At 33.1% G+C, this 16,004-nt stretch overlaps 2 protein-coding genes and 1 non-coding gene across 4 annotated transcripts; all 3 read right to left on the minus strand.

Annotated features, from left to right (window-relative positions):
- On the minus strand, positions 5,141-8,559 carry LOC105176884 (pyruvate dehydrogenase E1 component subunit beta-3, chloroplastic). The gene is made up of 5 exons (XM_011099824.2): positions 8,413-8,559; positions 8,179-8,306; positions 7,829-7,911; positions 7,656-7,696; positions 5,141-6,295 (listed from the first exon to the last, which is right to left on the minus strand). Exons 2-5 carry the CDS (start codon positions 8,273-8,275, stop codon positions 5,323-5,325), a joined length of 1,194 nt encoding a protein of 397 aa, XP_011098126.1. The 5' UTR covers positions 8,276-8,306; positions 8,413-8,559; the 3' UTR covers positions 5,141-5,322.
- On the minus strand, positions 10,861-10,933 carry TRNAF-GAA. Its single transcript has one exon. It is a non-coding gene; the product is annotated as a tRNA-Phe (tRNA).
- LOC105176885 (peroxisomal (S)-2-hydroxy-acid oxidase) lies at positions 11,862-16,004 on the minus strand. 2 transcript variants are annotated; one of them, XM_011099827.2, is made up of 12 exons: positions 15,947-16,004; positions 15,225-15,394; positions 14,968-15,092; positions 14,292-14,338; positions 14,016-14,093; positions 13,769-13,893; positions 13,606-13,672; positions 13,451-13,513; positions 13,161-13,230; positions 12,981-13,081; positions 12,808-12,912; positions 11,862-12,255 (listed from the first exon to the last, which is right to left on the minus strand). In XM_011099827.2, exons 2-12 carry the CDS (start codon positions 15,362-15,364, stop codon positions 12,061-12,063), a joined length of 1,116 nt encoding a protein of 371 aa, XP_011098129.1. In that variant the 5' UTR covers positions 15,365-15,394; positions 15,947-16,004; the 3' UTR covers positions 11,862-12,060. The 2 variants fall into 2 exon arrangements, with proteins under 2 accessions (XP_011098129.1, XP_011098128.1); XM_011099826.2 differs by having other exon boundaries at positions 15,225-15,402; positions 15,947-15,998.

Here is a 16,004-nt window from a genome sequence, read left to right on the forward strand (position 1 = left end):
TGAATCTTGAATGGAATGAATTTTCAAACTCAATAACATTTTGTCCTCTATTTTACATAACATAATATTCCACCTACTGAAGACATCTTTTAAATATGTTCTTAACATTAGTTATACATTTTTATGATTCCAAATTGAAATAAAAAATTTAAATTATGAATTCCCACCTTCTATTAATCAACAAAACTAAGATATTAATATTGTGTGTGTTTTTCTTTTAAAAAAATAATTTTCACCGTCTTAGCGAAACTAAATTACATTAATGATTCTTGAAATCAAGACTAATTATACAAATTCTTTACAAATATACCCCTTATGTGGGTGTCGGTGTAATTTACCTCAAGATGTATTCATGTAAACTTTATCCAAAAAAAAAATTATTTAACCTGCAATAAGTAGTAATAAGTCAATCGAGATAAATATGAACTTTTATTTAATTTTTAAAATTAATATCAATAAATTCAATAAATTTTAACTAACAAAAGTAAATATTAAAATTATTAAATATAATTTTTAAAATTATAAAAAAATTTATATAATTACATCAAATCTAAAGAGATAACAACGATTTCATCATCCGTTGGTTTATTTTGTTGTTCTTACAACCCCACATCCAAAAACGGGCAGAAGACAAAGTTGGCCTTTGAGGAAAGCTGAAATCCCCAAAAGCCACAATGACATGTGACATTTTCAGCCCAAACAACTTGAACTCACTCTGCACCATAATTTTATGCACAAAAATATTAATGCAAGAGACAAAAACTTTGTTTGCACTTTAGAGGGACCAATATTGAGGGACCTTTTGATAACACTTAATGCGTGTCCCTCTCCCATTGGTCGATCCAAGTCCACATCAGCATCATTTGATTCATCATGTAGTGATGCTTGACATCATTGCATGTGTCATGCACAAATTTTCATGCTATAATTTAAGGTCACTTTTTTAGGGAGTTTCTATCTTTGGAAAAGTGATCATTTTTAGGATAATTACATTTAAATCCTTTCTAAATTGTGAAATTATACTTTTTTTTTAAAATTATATTTACACTTCTTTTGAAAATTCACTGTTTGCATCAAACCCTCTTTCGTTAGAGTTTGAACAAAAGTTACTGATTCTAGCGAAATAATTATATATATTTTCAATTTTATCCCTCATTTAACACTCACGTGTTATAATTTTGTACTTATAAAGAGAAAAATGTGATAATGTTAACCCCACTCAATATATAAATATTACATTTATTTATTTATAAGTACAAGAATATACATAGGAATGTTAAACAAAGGGCAAAATTAAAAATTTATATAATTTTTTTTGTTAATCTGCATTATTCATCCAAACCATAATAGAAGTGAGGTCAAGTGTAAACGGAGAATTTTCGAGAGGGTGAAAACAAAAATGTTTGGAAATGAGTGAATAATGTCTAAGAAAAGTAGGTGGGAGGAAGGTAAGTTTTTCAGCAAAAAACGAGGGTACAATTGTCATTTGAGTTGAGGGCCGGCTTGGAAATATTATTTGGGATAAGTTATCCCACCTCCAAAGGTGGGACGAATTATCCTAATTCAACAGCGATCACTATAGAGCTTTACCTTTATATCGGGCCTTCATATATCAAAGTAAATCTTGTATTAATATATATTATTTTTTCTTATACGAGCCTATGCATCAAAGTAAACGGGGCTTAAGTGTTGGAAAGAGGTCAAGAATGCCTCTAGATTCTAGTTGGTTTCTCTGACTAACTACTACCGTGTTTGTCTGGTGTGTAGGGTTGAAAAAATAATCAAACTATTTTGATATTTAATTGAAATCGATCAATAAAAACTAATTTGAACTCAATTTATTGTACTTAATAAACTGAATCTTAACAAAATTTCTTGTTCGGTAACTTTTGAGCTCGGCTCGAACTCGATTCTATTAGTGAAAAAATAATAAAATATATTTAAAAATATTAAATTACTTAAACTCGACTCGTGTTTGATTCAATTAAAACTCGTTTGAATTCAATTAAATTAGTAATCAAATTAAATTTAAATATAATTTTTAAAGCTCGATAATAATAAAAATAAAATTAAACAATGATATATTGGATGCGACTCGAATTATTTACAAACCTAGTAGTACCTTGTCCTCCTTATATGAGACAATTTAGCTGGGCTGACTGTGGGCTTGTAGTGTGCCTTATTGAGAAGTGATCTAACCTAGAATAGCAACATACTCATTGATAGGATTCGAACCCATAACCTTAAAGTCAAGTGTTTTAATCTCATTGGCTTTACTATATAATTATTGACCAACACCTTTCGGGTGTCGTGGTCTGTCATTTTCTTTTGATTCACTAACTTTGACATTTCTCCACTATCTACGAATGATAAAAATTATATTTTTTAATTAGTTATTTGTTTTTAACTAATATTTTTTCTCTTTCTTCTGCTTCAAAATTCTCTTTTAAAGTTATTTAATTTTTATTAGAATCCTTTTTATATTATCATTTTCTCTCAAAAGTTGTTTTCTCTCTTGTTACATTTTAATATTATTCATTTGTCTTCATTTAGGAAAAAATCAATCAAGTACATTCATACCAAAAAATAGTAAATAATATTTAATTATTTATTTTTTTAATATTTTGTGTACATGCATCGAATGTGTCACGTACAACTAATACTTTACTTTTAAAGAAGAACATCCTTTTGTATCTCACTTTTTTTCTGGTCTGCTATTTAATAATTTTTAATATTTAGTTTAATTTTCTTATTCATTTATCAAATTTCCTACTTTCCCACTCTCTTTTTGTAGTTATTTTTTTTTATATATTTATTTTCATGCATTTTTTCCTTTATAATATTATATCATTATTTTTTATCACCATTTTTTCTATAAATTTAATATTAATTTATTATTTAATTATTCTTTATTAAATAATAAAATATTATAAATATTGTATTTTAAATAATACGAAAGAATTACACATACACACTGCGTGTACTACAAATTACTAAATATTATATTAAGAAAAATACTGCTGTAATAACTAACCAAATTGGTAAAATATGGGTCTTCTAAAATGCCATTAACTATACTTTTTATCTCCACAAATAACCATATTTTTAGTTAATTAATAATTTCCTATTGACACATATTAAAGTTTATTTATTTTAAGGGTAAATTACAACGCCCTCCCATGAGATTTGACATAATAACGAATACCCCTTCATTATTTAAAAAATTACAAATACTTCCAGATGTTTGATGAAATTATGTAATCCTCGGATGGATGTATGAAATTGTCAATTTTGCTCTTATTGTATTTTTTTAAAAAAAATAATTAAAAACTTATAAAATAATCGAACAGAATGGATGAATTCTTTTTAAAAATTATAAAAAAATTATCCAGTTAGTCCGTAAAAAGAAACTATATTTTCTAATCCACAAGGGCATTTTGGTCAATTCACCATAAAAATTGATGAAAACCTAACGGATAGGATTAATTTGTTAGACAGTCGTTAAAATTTGAAATATTGATAATTTTTAAATAATGAAGGGTATTCGTAATTATGCCAAACTCAAAGAAAGATCGTTGTAATTTACCCAAAATTTATATTGATTTTTATCAGCTATTGATTGTCTATTTCTCCTTTTTCATTCAATTAAACAAATATAATAACCATCACCACTAGTGATTTATGATTAAGCCTAATTGCCACTGGATCAAAAATTATAAACCAACTATCATCAGCTCAAAATAGACCCATATAAAATGATGAGTTCTACGTCCTGCATTGGATTCGAACTCATTATTATTTGAAAAATTTACAAATACTCTCCTCAAATGGAAAATAATTATAAAGCCCTTAGACGGTGAACTGAAAATTACTATTTCACCCTTGTTGATATTTTTTTTTTAAAAAAAAAAAGATCATTTGGAAAAAAGTTAAAAAAAAAATTTTGAAGGTGGGTAAAGTAAATATTCGATAGGACATATTAGTCCATAAAAATATATTTGAAAATTTCTAAAAAATATATATAATTATAACGTATAATCCAAAAGTGCATTATGATCAGTTCACTACAAAAATTGGATGAAAACCTAATGGAGGCTAATAGAATGTTAAAATTAGGAGGGTATTTGTAATTTTCCAATCATCGAATAAAATATTTATAATTATGCCAAACCTCACAGGCGGTAGTTGTAATTTACCCTAAGCGTATTTGTAAATACTGCAAAGAAAATTATACATGGAGAAATTCATATATGTAGGCATCTGAACAAATATAAGCAATCAACATGGCAAATGCAGCCTTTGAACTAAAACAAATGTTGAAAGCAGAATTGCAGTGCTTCAGAACAGAACTTGCAAATCCTACTTGTCATGAAATTCATGTAAGAAGAACTTAGTATTGAGCATTTAGTAAACACAGGGGAAAAGTAAAGAACCAGTAAAAATCTTTAGCACCATCAAGCAAGTATTGTCCAAGCACCAAATGAATGAGCTGTACAGAGAAGTATGCAGTGAACCTAGTAAAGATATCATCACCAATTGATGGCAAAAGATTCTATAAGTTTCCAAGAGGTGGTAACAGGAACTAATTCTAGTGTCAGCCCCCTCAAAAACACACTTTATTGTTCATCGTAAAAAGAACTAAGTTCTGGTTTTACTACATCAGGTAGAGAAGTGACAATATGCACAAGAATTAAAGGAAAAGAGAGGAAGTTAGTCCAGTCAGTGTGAGAACTTAACAAGGAGAGAAGTCAGTCACGTATCCTTTCAGTTAGTGTGCGAGACGAGAACACATTGTTTGTATTACATAAATGGTTCACTTCAGTGATATGTATAGATCTAAATATAATAACAACCATGATAGGCCTGATAATTGTACATAACTAAAAGCATATACTGGATAAATGATATCTTAATGGTAGTAAGAGACTTTCAAATCTTATTAATCATATTGTTGTCATCTCTCATATAAATCATTTGGGTTTTAGCAAAAGGGGGCAACTTGTATGTATTTTAGCAACCACCTGCAGATAACAATCTTGAATCCAGAGCACAAACAAATGTTGTTTGATTATATGTATGATGCTACCCAGTTTCTTCTATATGGCATGTTCACAAGCAAGGCTATGAAATGTTGACAATATTTTAACTAACTCAATTCTCCAATTAATAATGACTTGGTAAAACCATAGATCCAAGAAGATTCAAAAGCACAAATACAACATGATTCTGATACAAAACAATATGGCTGAAACAGTAGCAAAAAGGAAAGAAGTGAGGATTCAAACTAGACCTTGACCTTGATCTCCCACTACTGCTGGGAAGCTATTGGCAGAGCTGTTCAACAGCAGCTACAATCTGTGCAGGTTGAACAACTGTCCATTCTTCCAATGTCCCAGCATAAGGAGTAGGCACATCCTGTGAGGAGAGGCAAACAATTGGAGCGTCCAAATAATCATGGAAATTCTCATTTATTGCTGCCGTAAGGCTGGCCCCAATACCCCCTGTTCGCATGCATTCCTCAACGATAAGCACCCGGTGTGTTTTCTTCACAGAATTCCCAATGGTGTAAAGATCAAAAGGTTTCAAAGACCGAATGTCAATAACTTCGGGATCATAACCTTTGTTGACTAGGGTCTTGGCAGCCTGCATGACATGGTATCTCATCCGAGAATATGTTAAGATTGTAACATGCTCGCCAGGCCTCACCATCTCTGCCTCTTCCAGTGATAATACATATTCTTCATCAGGAATTCTCTCCTTGAGGTTGTAAAGAAGCACGTGCTCGAAAAGCACCACTGGGTTCTCACTGCGGATGGCAGCTTTCATAAGACCCTTAGCGTTGTATGGGGTTGAACAGGCAACCATCTGTATTCCAGGAATTGACTGAAAATAGGACTCAAGCCTCTGTGAATGCTCTGCCCCCAGTTGGCGTCCAACTCCTCCTGGTCCTCGGATCACTGTTGGAATTGTGAACTGGCCACCTGAGGTGTAGTGTAACATACCACAGTTGTCAGATATTTGGTTGAATGCCAGTAGAAGAAATCCCATGTTCATGCCTTCAACAACTGGTCTTAGACCCGTCATGGCTGCCCCAATAGCCATGCCTGTAAAAGAATTCTCAGCAATGGGGGTATCAAGCACCCGTAGATCCCCGAACTTCTGAGCTAGGCCCTTGGTGACCTTGTATGAACCTCCATAGTGGCCCACATCTTCACCCACGACACAAACTCGAGGATCTCTGTCCATTTCTTCTTCTAGTCCTTCTCTTAGCGCTTCAAATAGCAACAGTTCATGTCTGGAATATTAACCAGTTATATAAGATGTTTCAAGTATTCCAATCATGAGTTAAAAGCAAAGAATAGAATAATTTACATGTGAGAGGCATGTCATACTTAAGAGTATACATACTTGATTGTATTTCATAGAGTCTTCTTTCACAATCAAAAGAGTACTGTTTATGTCTCTTAATGTCTACCTTCTAGCAAAAACAACTTGTTTTAGAAGAAAAAATATTCAAATTACTTGTGTACAGCCTCACCAACAGTCCTTTCAAGCTAACAGTTCTTTCAACAATTACGAGAAATTTTTTTCTTAAGCTTTTACAGATCAATTAAATTGAAAGGGAGCCACAGGAATTTACACAATTCACTTTCTTTATACCCTAGGAACTGTATATTGAATATCTGGTATTTTAGGAGTATCATTGGACCGGAATCCTAATTCTAACCAGAAAGAACCTGAAACAGTGTGCGAACACCACGCTACCATGGACAAATTTCACTTTTCCTATTGTTCAGTAAAATTCGTATAACTTTCATTGTCGTTAGTAGGTTCTGATCTTTAATCTGTAAAAATTATTTTTTTTCCTTAATTTCTTCTTTTCCGCCGAACCTCAGCCTCTATAAAAACAAACTAACTGTCTGGACTTGATATTTCATCTTCGTATAATTTAAGCTTAATCTCATTAACAAGTTTTCTGCGCGTAAACAAACTAATTGTTGGCATGTTATGCTAACAGCTCTCAGTTTCCATCTGGAGCTCTTCCCATCAATTACTTTGATTCCTTAATCGTTTCAAGATAAACTTACAGAAGTTGCTTTAATTAGCTGGTGTTGGTCTATATTACAATGTTAACAATGATCGGAGAATTATGCATAGTTCCTAATGCTTTCAGTAACCGCAGAGATCGTAGAAGTCATGTTACTCAAAGTCCATATACTTTTTGGATCATGAACCTCACTTTTTGGTCTTCTATATTAATGATTGTTAAACATTAGAACTCTGGTAAGCTAGTTCAGGTGCAGTAAACATAAGATGGTAATATAAATTCAGTGTACTCATAGTCCCTATGTCTTTTCACTAATTAACAGAGCTGCTCGAAAGCGCACTATCTCAAAGTCCAGCTCCTATAAAAATGCAGTTTCCCTGATTTGTTGACTATCCTCACATCAAATTGGTTATTCGACCATTATGCCACACCTGACAATAAGACTCACAGGAATACGGCATTTCAGACAGTATCTCCAACAGCAACCATACCAACAGCTAAGATCTCAGATAACCATGTCAGGTGTGCAATATACTGCCAAAGAAGTGGATGTTCATGCATAAAAAAGTACACTAATGTGATCACAGTTAAGATTTCGGAATTTTACCCTGGCTTTGAAGCAGCTGTGGCAGAATTTTCAGCCGGTGCCTGGATACCCCAAAGATACAGAAAAACATAATCATAAATCTTGGATACACAAATACTAGCACATGAACAAATAAAGAAAGAAATACAAAGAAGAAAAAAAAAAACTATTCGGAGGTAAAACAGATCACTGACCGCGACCGCTTTGGTAATGACCTTTCGTGTCCTGCGAGTTCCATGAATCGGATCCAAACTTGAGCTTCTCTCAGATCTAATAACTGATGAAACCAAAGAAGAAACAAATAAATAGGCACGTCGGGTACTTAAAAACGAAGTGGAAATTCCAAACAGAAAAAGCAGCCCACTGACAATAAGCTTAATCACACAGTATTCCGCAATAATTTTGTAAGATATGGCCCCCACTAAAATAAGTAAAAATCAAATCTTTCAATCTATTCCAACCAATTCTAGATATTCCCAAAACCACAATTCAAAAACTGCTCACAATAAATTAAAAAAGTAACAAACGAAGACAAGAAAGGAACCTGGGAGAGTGCAAACAGAGAAGACCGGCAATTTACTGGGATCCGGCAAGTGAAATGAGGCCGATGCCACTCTAACAGATTGCAGCATGGCAGCCATCAAATCCTCTGTCTATACACCAAATGTGTCTCTGCGCGCGCGAGAGAGAGAGAGAGGGAGAGAGAAATGGGAGATGGGTTAGAGCAGAAAATGGTTATATAAGAGAGAGAAAGGAGAAAGAGGAGAGACGGAGATACAGATGTGAATGAGGAGGAATTCTCAGTCGAAGGAGAAATACAGCAATGGCGATGATACCAAAGAGGAATTCACTCGTTTTTCTCTTTTTCTCCTTCGTTTCAAGTGTCACTCAATGCCATGACACAACTGTTTGCCAACTAACTTCACCATCCTTCTCTTTTTGCTTTGGAGGCAATGAAATTAATGCTCATATTTAAAAAGAAAATATTAAATATTGTTATCAAAATTTTGAAATTAAATTATTAATTAAAAATTTAAAATAAATTAACTAAGAGTTGAATTTTAAATTGAAGATTATAATAAATTTGGAATTTACAAGCGTTTGAAATAATAAATTCGCAATAAACTTGTATTAAATTTGGGTCTTATACATTTATGATGGATTGGTCTAAGATAAACTACATGATTATTCTTTTATTATGAATATATCAATTGGGCAAAAATATATTCAAGTATGTCTGTGAAGAAACAAATTCACGTTCAAGTCTATAGTATTCAAGTCCAATAGGAGTGGACTCAAACTACTAAGTTATGCTTCAAGATGCCTAGTGGACAGGCTGGGTTGGCCCAACCAAAGATTGAATTGACCCAATAAAAAGATGGCTGGTCTGGCGCAGGTTTGGTTGGGATCGACCCAATACCCAGCCTAGTAACTCGGGAACGCCGGGTCCCGATTAATGGGTTGGCCTAACTTGGCCAATTTTTTAATAATGCATGACATATAATTTTTATTTTATTTTTTTTAAATTGACTATACTTGTAGGTTTTTAAAATTCTTGAAATTATAAAACTATTATCTTTATTAGTTTACTTCTAAATGTTTAATAGATTAAATTGTTAATACTATTTATTTATTCTTAAGTTTATTTAAGTTTTTATTTTACTTGCTATTATTTAGGACTCTGGGTTTATTACTGTAAGCTTGTTAATCAAATAATTATTTAAGTTATATAGTTTTAACTATTATTTTTTTTAGTTATAAGTTTTTATTCGATTTTGATGCTTAAAAAATGTGCACTGCTTAAAGAAGAGTCCAATCCGAAAAAGGCACAATAGAGGCCTAAAGGATGCATGCACCCCAAAAAGAAGTAAACTTCTGGCACAGATCCCTCGAGGGGATTTGTCAAGTGGCAGTCCTAAAAGAAATTTTTTATGGCTAGATCGAAACCAACAGAAGAGGCTGTCATGACAACCACCTAGATGACAATACATTCATATGCATATATGGAAGGATGCTATTCAGACATCTTGGAGAAGTGAGGATTGTATGACTACCAAAAAGGCCGGATAATCTAAGAGGATTGTTCAACTCTTTGTAACTACCCCCTAAAAATATACAAAGTATATCCTCGGAGAAGGCTCATCTTCTTGGGGAATAGAGTTCCAATGGTCGATATTTGAGAGATCTCCTCCAAATATGCTAGAACTTATCACTTAACTTGTCTTCCCGAGTCTCGAGGGGGCATTCTTCCAGCCGATAGGGCCGAAGACTAGCTAAACAAGCCTCCTCCTCTCGATAAAAAGATGAGGGATCACTAAGGAGTATTTTAAAAGATGAGGGACTAAAATAAGGCAAAAAGAAGAGATGAGGGAGTAACAATGAGATTTGCCTTTTATATATATAGATAGGTAATAATTTTGAAGATAAAGTATTCTATAGATGATTTTGTAATAAATACAAATTAAATTATTAACTTAAAATAAATGAGATTTTCTAACCAACAAATATCTTAGTAATTAAAAAAGTTAAAACACAAAAAAAAAGGGTATTTGGTCAAAACTGAATTAATTACAATAAAATAAATATTAGTGATAAAATATCAAGTAGCAATTTTAAAGTTATCACTGAAAATATAATAAATAACAATAATTTTAATTTTGCCACGGTATAATTATTATTGATAGAAATTGTATAAAATTGTCATTCTAGATAATTAGAAAAAATTGCAATTTTGTTCCTTATCTTAGGGGAAGACATTTTTAGTTCTGTACAAATTGATTTAAATTGTAATTTTACTCCTGTATATAAATTCATGCAGGATAAAAAATATCAATTTCCCTAATTTATAGGACTAAAAATGCTAATGCCCCATAAGTTAAGGATTAAAGTTGCAATTAATTGAATCATGTGCAAGTCACATACAATTTTTTTTTACTAAAGTGGCCCGAGAAGGATGAAGATTACTAATTTTTTGAACTAACAAAACTAAATTGCGAAACTCAATTCGTACAGGATAAAAAATACCACCCTCAATAAATTACATAACTAAAATTGTATGTTTTTATGGTTAATTACATAATTAAGTCAATGTTGTACGTATGTTACTAATTGCTTTTAGTTTGTCACTAATTTTTGTTATTGATAATTTCACAAAATAATAGTGTTGTTAGAAATATAAAATTCATTATTATGAAATTAAAATCAAATTCTATAAGCACTAAACATATGCGGTGAACGTGGATCGAACACGTGACCTTCAGATCTTCAGTCTGACGCTCTCCCAACTGAGCTATCCCCGCAATTGTTCACAAGTCATACTTTTATTTAATACACTTAATTCAAACATTTTAGAAAATCACATGTATGCTTTTGAGGATGGTAGGCTAATTATTTAAAGGATTTTATAAGTTCGTACATCTTATAAAATATTTTTAGAGCGTATAAAATATTATATTTTATTTTAAAAATAAGTTCATAAATAAGATTATTGAGCTTATAAAATATTAATAATGACAAATTAATTAAGTTTTAGGATTTTGTTAAAATTTCATAAATAAGTGGGCCACTCCTTATTTTTTCTAAAAGAGCTTATAGGCTCTTAAAATCTTATTTTCTTATCTTTTCCATAAAAAATTGCCAAACACCCTGTAGCATCTTGTAAAATAGCATAAATTACAACAACCTTTCCTGGAAATTTAACATGATTACAAATACCCTATTGTTATTTGAAAAATTATCAATATTCCCCTGATTATAATGTCCGTCTAACAATTAGCACAAATCTGGTAGGTTTGCATCTATTTTTTATGGTGAACTGACTAAAATGACCTTGTGGATTAAAAATTGTAATTTTATTTATTTTTAAAATTTTTTAATTGAATAATTTTTATTTATAGTTATTAACATTTTTTCATCCACCTTGTTTTATTTTTTTTTATAAATTTTTTAGGAAAAAAAAATACAATAAAAAAGACAGTTGACAACTTCATGCTTTCATTCAAGAATTACACAATTTCGTTAAATATTAAACGGATATTTATAATTTTTCAAACAAAGAGATGGTATTCGTAATTATATCAAATATCATAAAGAATCATTATAATTTGTCGTGTAAAATATTTTAAAAAGTTTATAAGTTCACCCAAACACCGTCTGCCAGCTTAGAAACATGCATCACATAATGCAGATATCTTGAAATCAAGCATGCTGTTGGGTATAGTAAAGAAATATACACAGAAGCCAAAGCATGGCCATTTATGAAAAATATATATAGGTCCATCATCATTCAAAAGTTTATCGTTTTCACAACATATGTAAAAATGAGTAAATAGACAGAGATGGGCTCTTGAGAAACATAGCATCTGATGCTTTCGACATTATCTGCCGTAGCTTGCAGCAGCGCTCGTCCATGTCTGATTGCACAGCTCTATAACCTGCTGTTAGCTGCAAAAGTCCGAGTAGCTTCCCACTCGGTCATGATGTGATTACGGGTGATCTGACGGAGTGAACAACAGCCGTTCAATGCCATAGTGAGCTCAAACTCGTCGCGCAACATCTGGAGTACTTTTCTAACGCCGGCTTCTCCTTCAGCAGCCAGCGAGAAAACCACCGGTCGCCCAATCTTGAAGCGGTAGCCAAAAATGATTCAGTCAGCAAAACACGCATAAGAGGGTGTCGAGATGATTTTAGTTTACAACTTATTTTAAGAATATGTTTCTAAATTGTTTGGAGTCTTTGGACAGAACAAGATGGAAGAGTTTGTTGATTTACAGATACACTAATAACTCGTCACTTTTTCTAAGAGAGCTTATAAGCCTATAAAATCTTATTGTTTGAATTTATAAGTTTTTTTTTTAAAAAAGTTTAACAAACACTATTAATATTTTATAAACTCCAGAACATCCTACAAGACGTTCTGTCAAGCTTATAAACTCATCCAACCACCTTCTAAGTTGAAAATTGAGTGATTGGTAGATAAGTAAGTTCTAAATTCAGCACCATTTAAGTGAATAAGAAGCTACAAAATACTCAAAAATTCTAGTTAAAAGCTAAAAATAACTTTTTTTTTCAAACTTCGCAAACAGGCTCTCAGTGTTACACTGGAGATTGAGTTCATCTGCACTGTAAAGAAAGGTTCAAGCTACTCAAAAGTTTGTTGGTTTGTTATACTTACAAAGATGCCAGCAGCTCCTAGTGCCAGTGCCTTGAAGACGTCTGTTCCACGGCGAACCCCTCCATCCAAGAACACCGGCACTTGGCCTTGTGCAGCTTTCACGACCTGAAATCACAATGATATTAGGGAGGACAAACTTAATAACACACTTGTACAAGTTGGAATATGCATACCTCTTCCAGAACCATGATAGTGGAAGAGACGTAATCAAGCTGGCGAGCACCATGATTGGATACAATAATACCAGCAGCTCCATGCTGAAGGGCGAGCCTTGCTGCATATTCATAGGAAAATTCATTTATTTTTATACTTCAATGAAATATGTTAAAATGATCATTAGTTGCAGGTCTTACTGTCTTCAGCGGTCATTACACCCTTCACCAGGATTGGCAGTGAGGTAATTGTCTGGAGCCACTCAACATCCTGTCAATGCTCAAAGTAGAAAGATAGCATTCAGATCTATGTATTTAATCCACGAAAAGGGAAGTACAATTGTTTTCAGTAAAAGAGCATAAAACTTCTGAGTCCTGCAGAAATGGCAACCAGCGAAAGAAACAGAGCAAATGCGTCATGACTATTAACAGCCGACTTTATAAATCACTTGTTAGACCTTTTAAGCATAAATATTCTAGAGCGAGTTTACCTTCCAGCTCAAAGTACGATCAATTTGGCCCGCAACATATGAAGCTAATCCAGAGTCTTGAGCCTAAACCATAAAATGTGAGTTAAAATCCATCTGTAACCTTATGTTAAGAGAGGTTTTGTGGACTAGTCAACTAACGACTTTGCACCACTTACTTCATCCATCTTCCCAAGGTCCAAGCCCTCAAAGTTCTTCAATGTCAAATATGGTGGCAAAACAAATCTGGATAACTAGAGCAAATTAGATATTCTTTGAGGGTGCATCATGTTATCATGCTATAATGCATCTAATAACATGCGGTTGAATTGAAGTCCAGACCTGTTCTTGATATCAGCCTCTCTGCGTCCCAATCTTGGGGTATCCACAGTAAGTGCAATGGCCTTGAAACCTGCCTTTTCAGCCCTCCTCACAAGCTGAGCCACAACGTTCCTGTCCTTGTAGACCTGGATGTAATTCAATATGATAACTCAGAAACCAGACAGACTGTCTTGGATAAATATGTCAGTATCGAAATCACGAATTGTCTTGTTTAAAAATAAACTATAAATCTCGAATCCAAACTCACGTAAAGCTGGAAGAATCGAATTCCAGGTCCCGTTGAAGCAACTTCTTCAACACTGGAAGTGGCCCATGAAGACAGTGTCTAAGATAAAATTCATGCTGCATCAGCAAACATATGCATATTTCTGCATCTAAACTATATGAGTGTTGGATATGCATTAAAATATGATTTGGACATTATTATTATTACAAAACAAAACACAATAACTTCTCCGCCCTGGTGTTCAGAGTTTTAGTTCAGGAAATTTAAGTAGAATCTGAAATAGGAAAGTGACCAAACCATGATTGTTCCAGCTGCTGATGCGGCTCTAGCTGTTGCATATTCTCCTGCGTATTAGATAATACACGTTAATCAGCACATTCACAAATAAATACAGATATTGACTCCTAAACCAAGTGGGGTAGTATTTGATCTTAGAAAGGGCAAACAATCATTATACCATCATAATTCAGATGTATAGTATAATCACAGTGAGCATCAAATTGGCACTATTGATCTCACTTACCAAGTTATTTCAGCAAGTATGCTGCTATAGACCTAGTGCTTAAGATGAACTTCAATAGTTGGACCATCTTCCCACTATGTGAGTGGATTATGACAAGTTTTACCTAATATGAAATGACAAATAGTATCTGGCTTTGCATGTTACAAGTTAAAAGTCGGAGCTAAACCAAGTCAGATTATTACGTATCTCTGAGAAGTAGACAAAGTAGAACGGAATGCTACTGTCAGGGTTTCAGCAAAGAACCTTCTCTGGTAGTAAACATGATTTGAGCTATGTTAAAAGAAACTGAGTCTGTTAAGGTGCCCTTTCATGATTTAAGTTTGAAGGCTTCTGATAATCTTGAACTTAACCGCAAGTTCACAACAAGTAATTCACAGATACTTGAAACACGGATAGACTCAATTTATTCATCAAGTACGGAGAGAATTATGTCAATCGGACAATACTAACCCTCAGGGTGAGCCATTTTCTGCATAGCAGATGGTGCAATCATGATAGGCATCGAGATCTTGAAGCCTAAGACAGTGGTAGTCATGTCAATCTTGCTCACATCAATAAGAATACGGGGCCTAAACCTGCATATCCGTTTGAATATTTCATTAGAAAGAATGAGCATTTAACAAGAAGAAATTAAACTAACAATCAAATATCAAATAACTAGCCTTAAATAATCACATCAACCACATTCATGTTTTGAAGCAACTTACAGAATCCTGGAGAATGCATTTCTGTTCTCAGCCAGAGTCCACTGATCCTCTGCACCTGATGCATAGTAGTCGTAGACCATTTTCGGCAATTTTTCCTTGGCAATAGCCTGATACTCGGTGACATTTGTTACCTCCGCCATCTCTGGTGATTGATTTTTCACAAGTCCCCCCTGAAAATCTTGACCAAATCAGGAAAGGGGAAACACATATCAGATCATCTATAATCTATTATTCTTTAAGCTCAATATTACTGCATAACACACTTGAACACGAAGAACGAGAGGTTTTTACATGAACCAAAACAACGGTTTATCAACAAACTAGAGCTTTTATCTTTGTAAATAAACTTAGAAGCAGTTGAATCAAAAGAAACCGATAAAGTCATGTCTCATACCATCAGGGAAAATGAACATCAAGCTTAATTTACTATGAACTATAATCTGATCATGGCCAGCAACACAGACAAAGCATTATCAATCCTTCAAAAAGAACTAATTAAGTCAATCAAAAAGCAACTACAGCAATTGCACAGAGTTTCAATCCAACTAATCCTACATGGGTACATTGAGTTCACTTAATCGTTTCAAGAATCAAATCTTCCTACCTTCTAAACAAATACCCAATTCAAGTAGAACCCACAATTCAAAAATCAAATCTTGTGTCAGAGAGAGAGAGAGAGAGAGAGAGAGAGAGAGAGAGAGAGAGAGAGAGAGAGAGCAGACCTTGAGGCTCAAGATTAATGAGAGTGCATGCAAGAAAGAGGAGTGGAAGGACTACTAG

This window comes from Sesamum indicum, linkage group LG14 (assembly GCF_000512975.1).
Source record: "Sesamum indicum cultivar Zhongzhi No. 13 linkage group LG14, S_indicum_v1.0, whole genome shotgun sequence".
Classification (NCBI taxonomy): Eukaryota; Viridiplantae; Streptophyta; class Magnoliopsida; order Lamiales; family Pedaliaceae; genus Sesamum; species Sesamum indicum.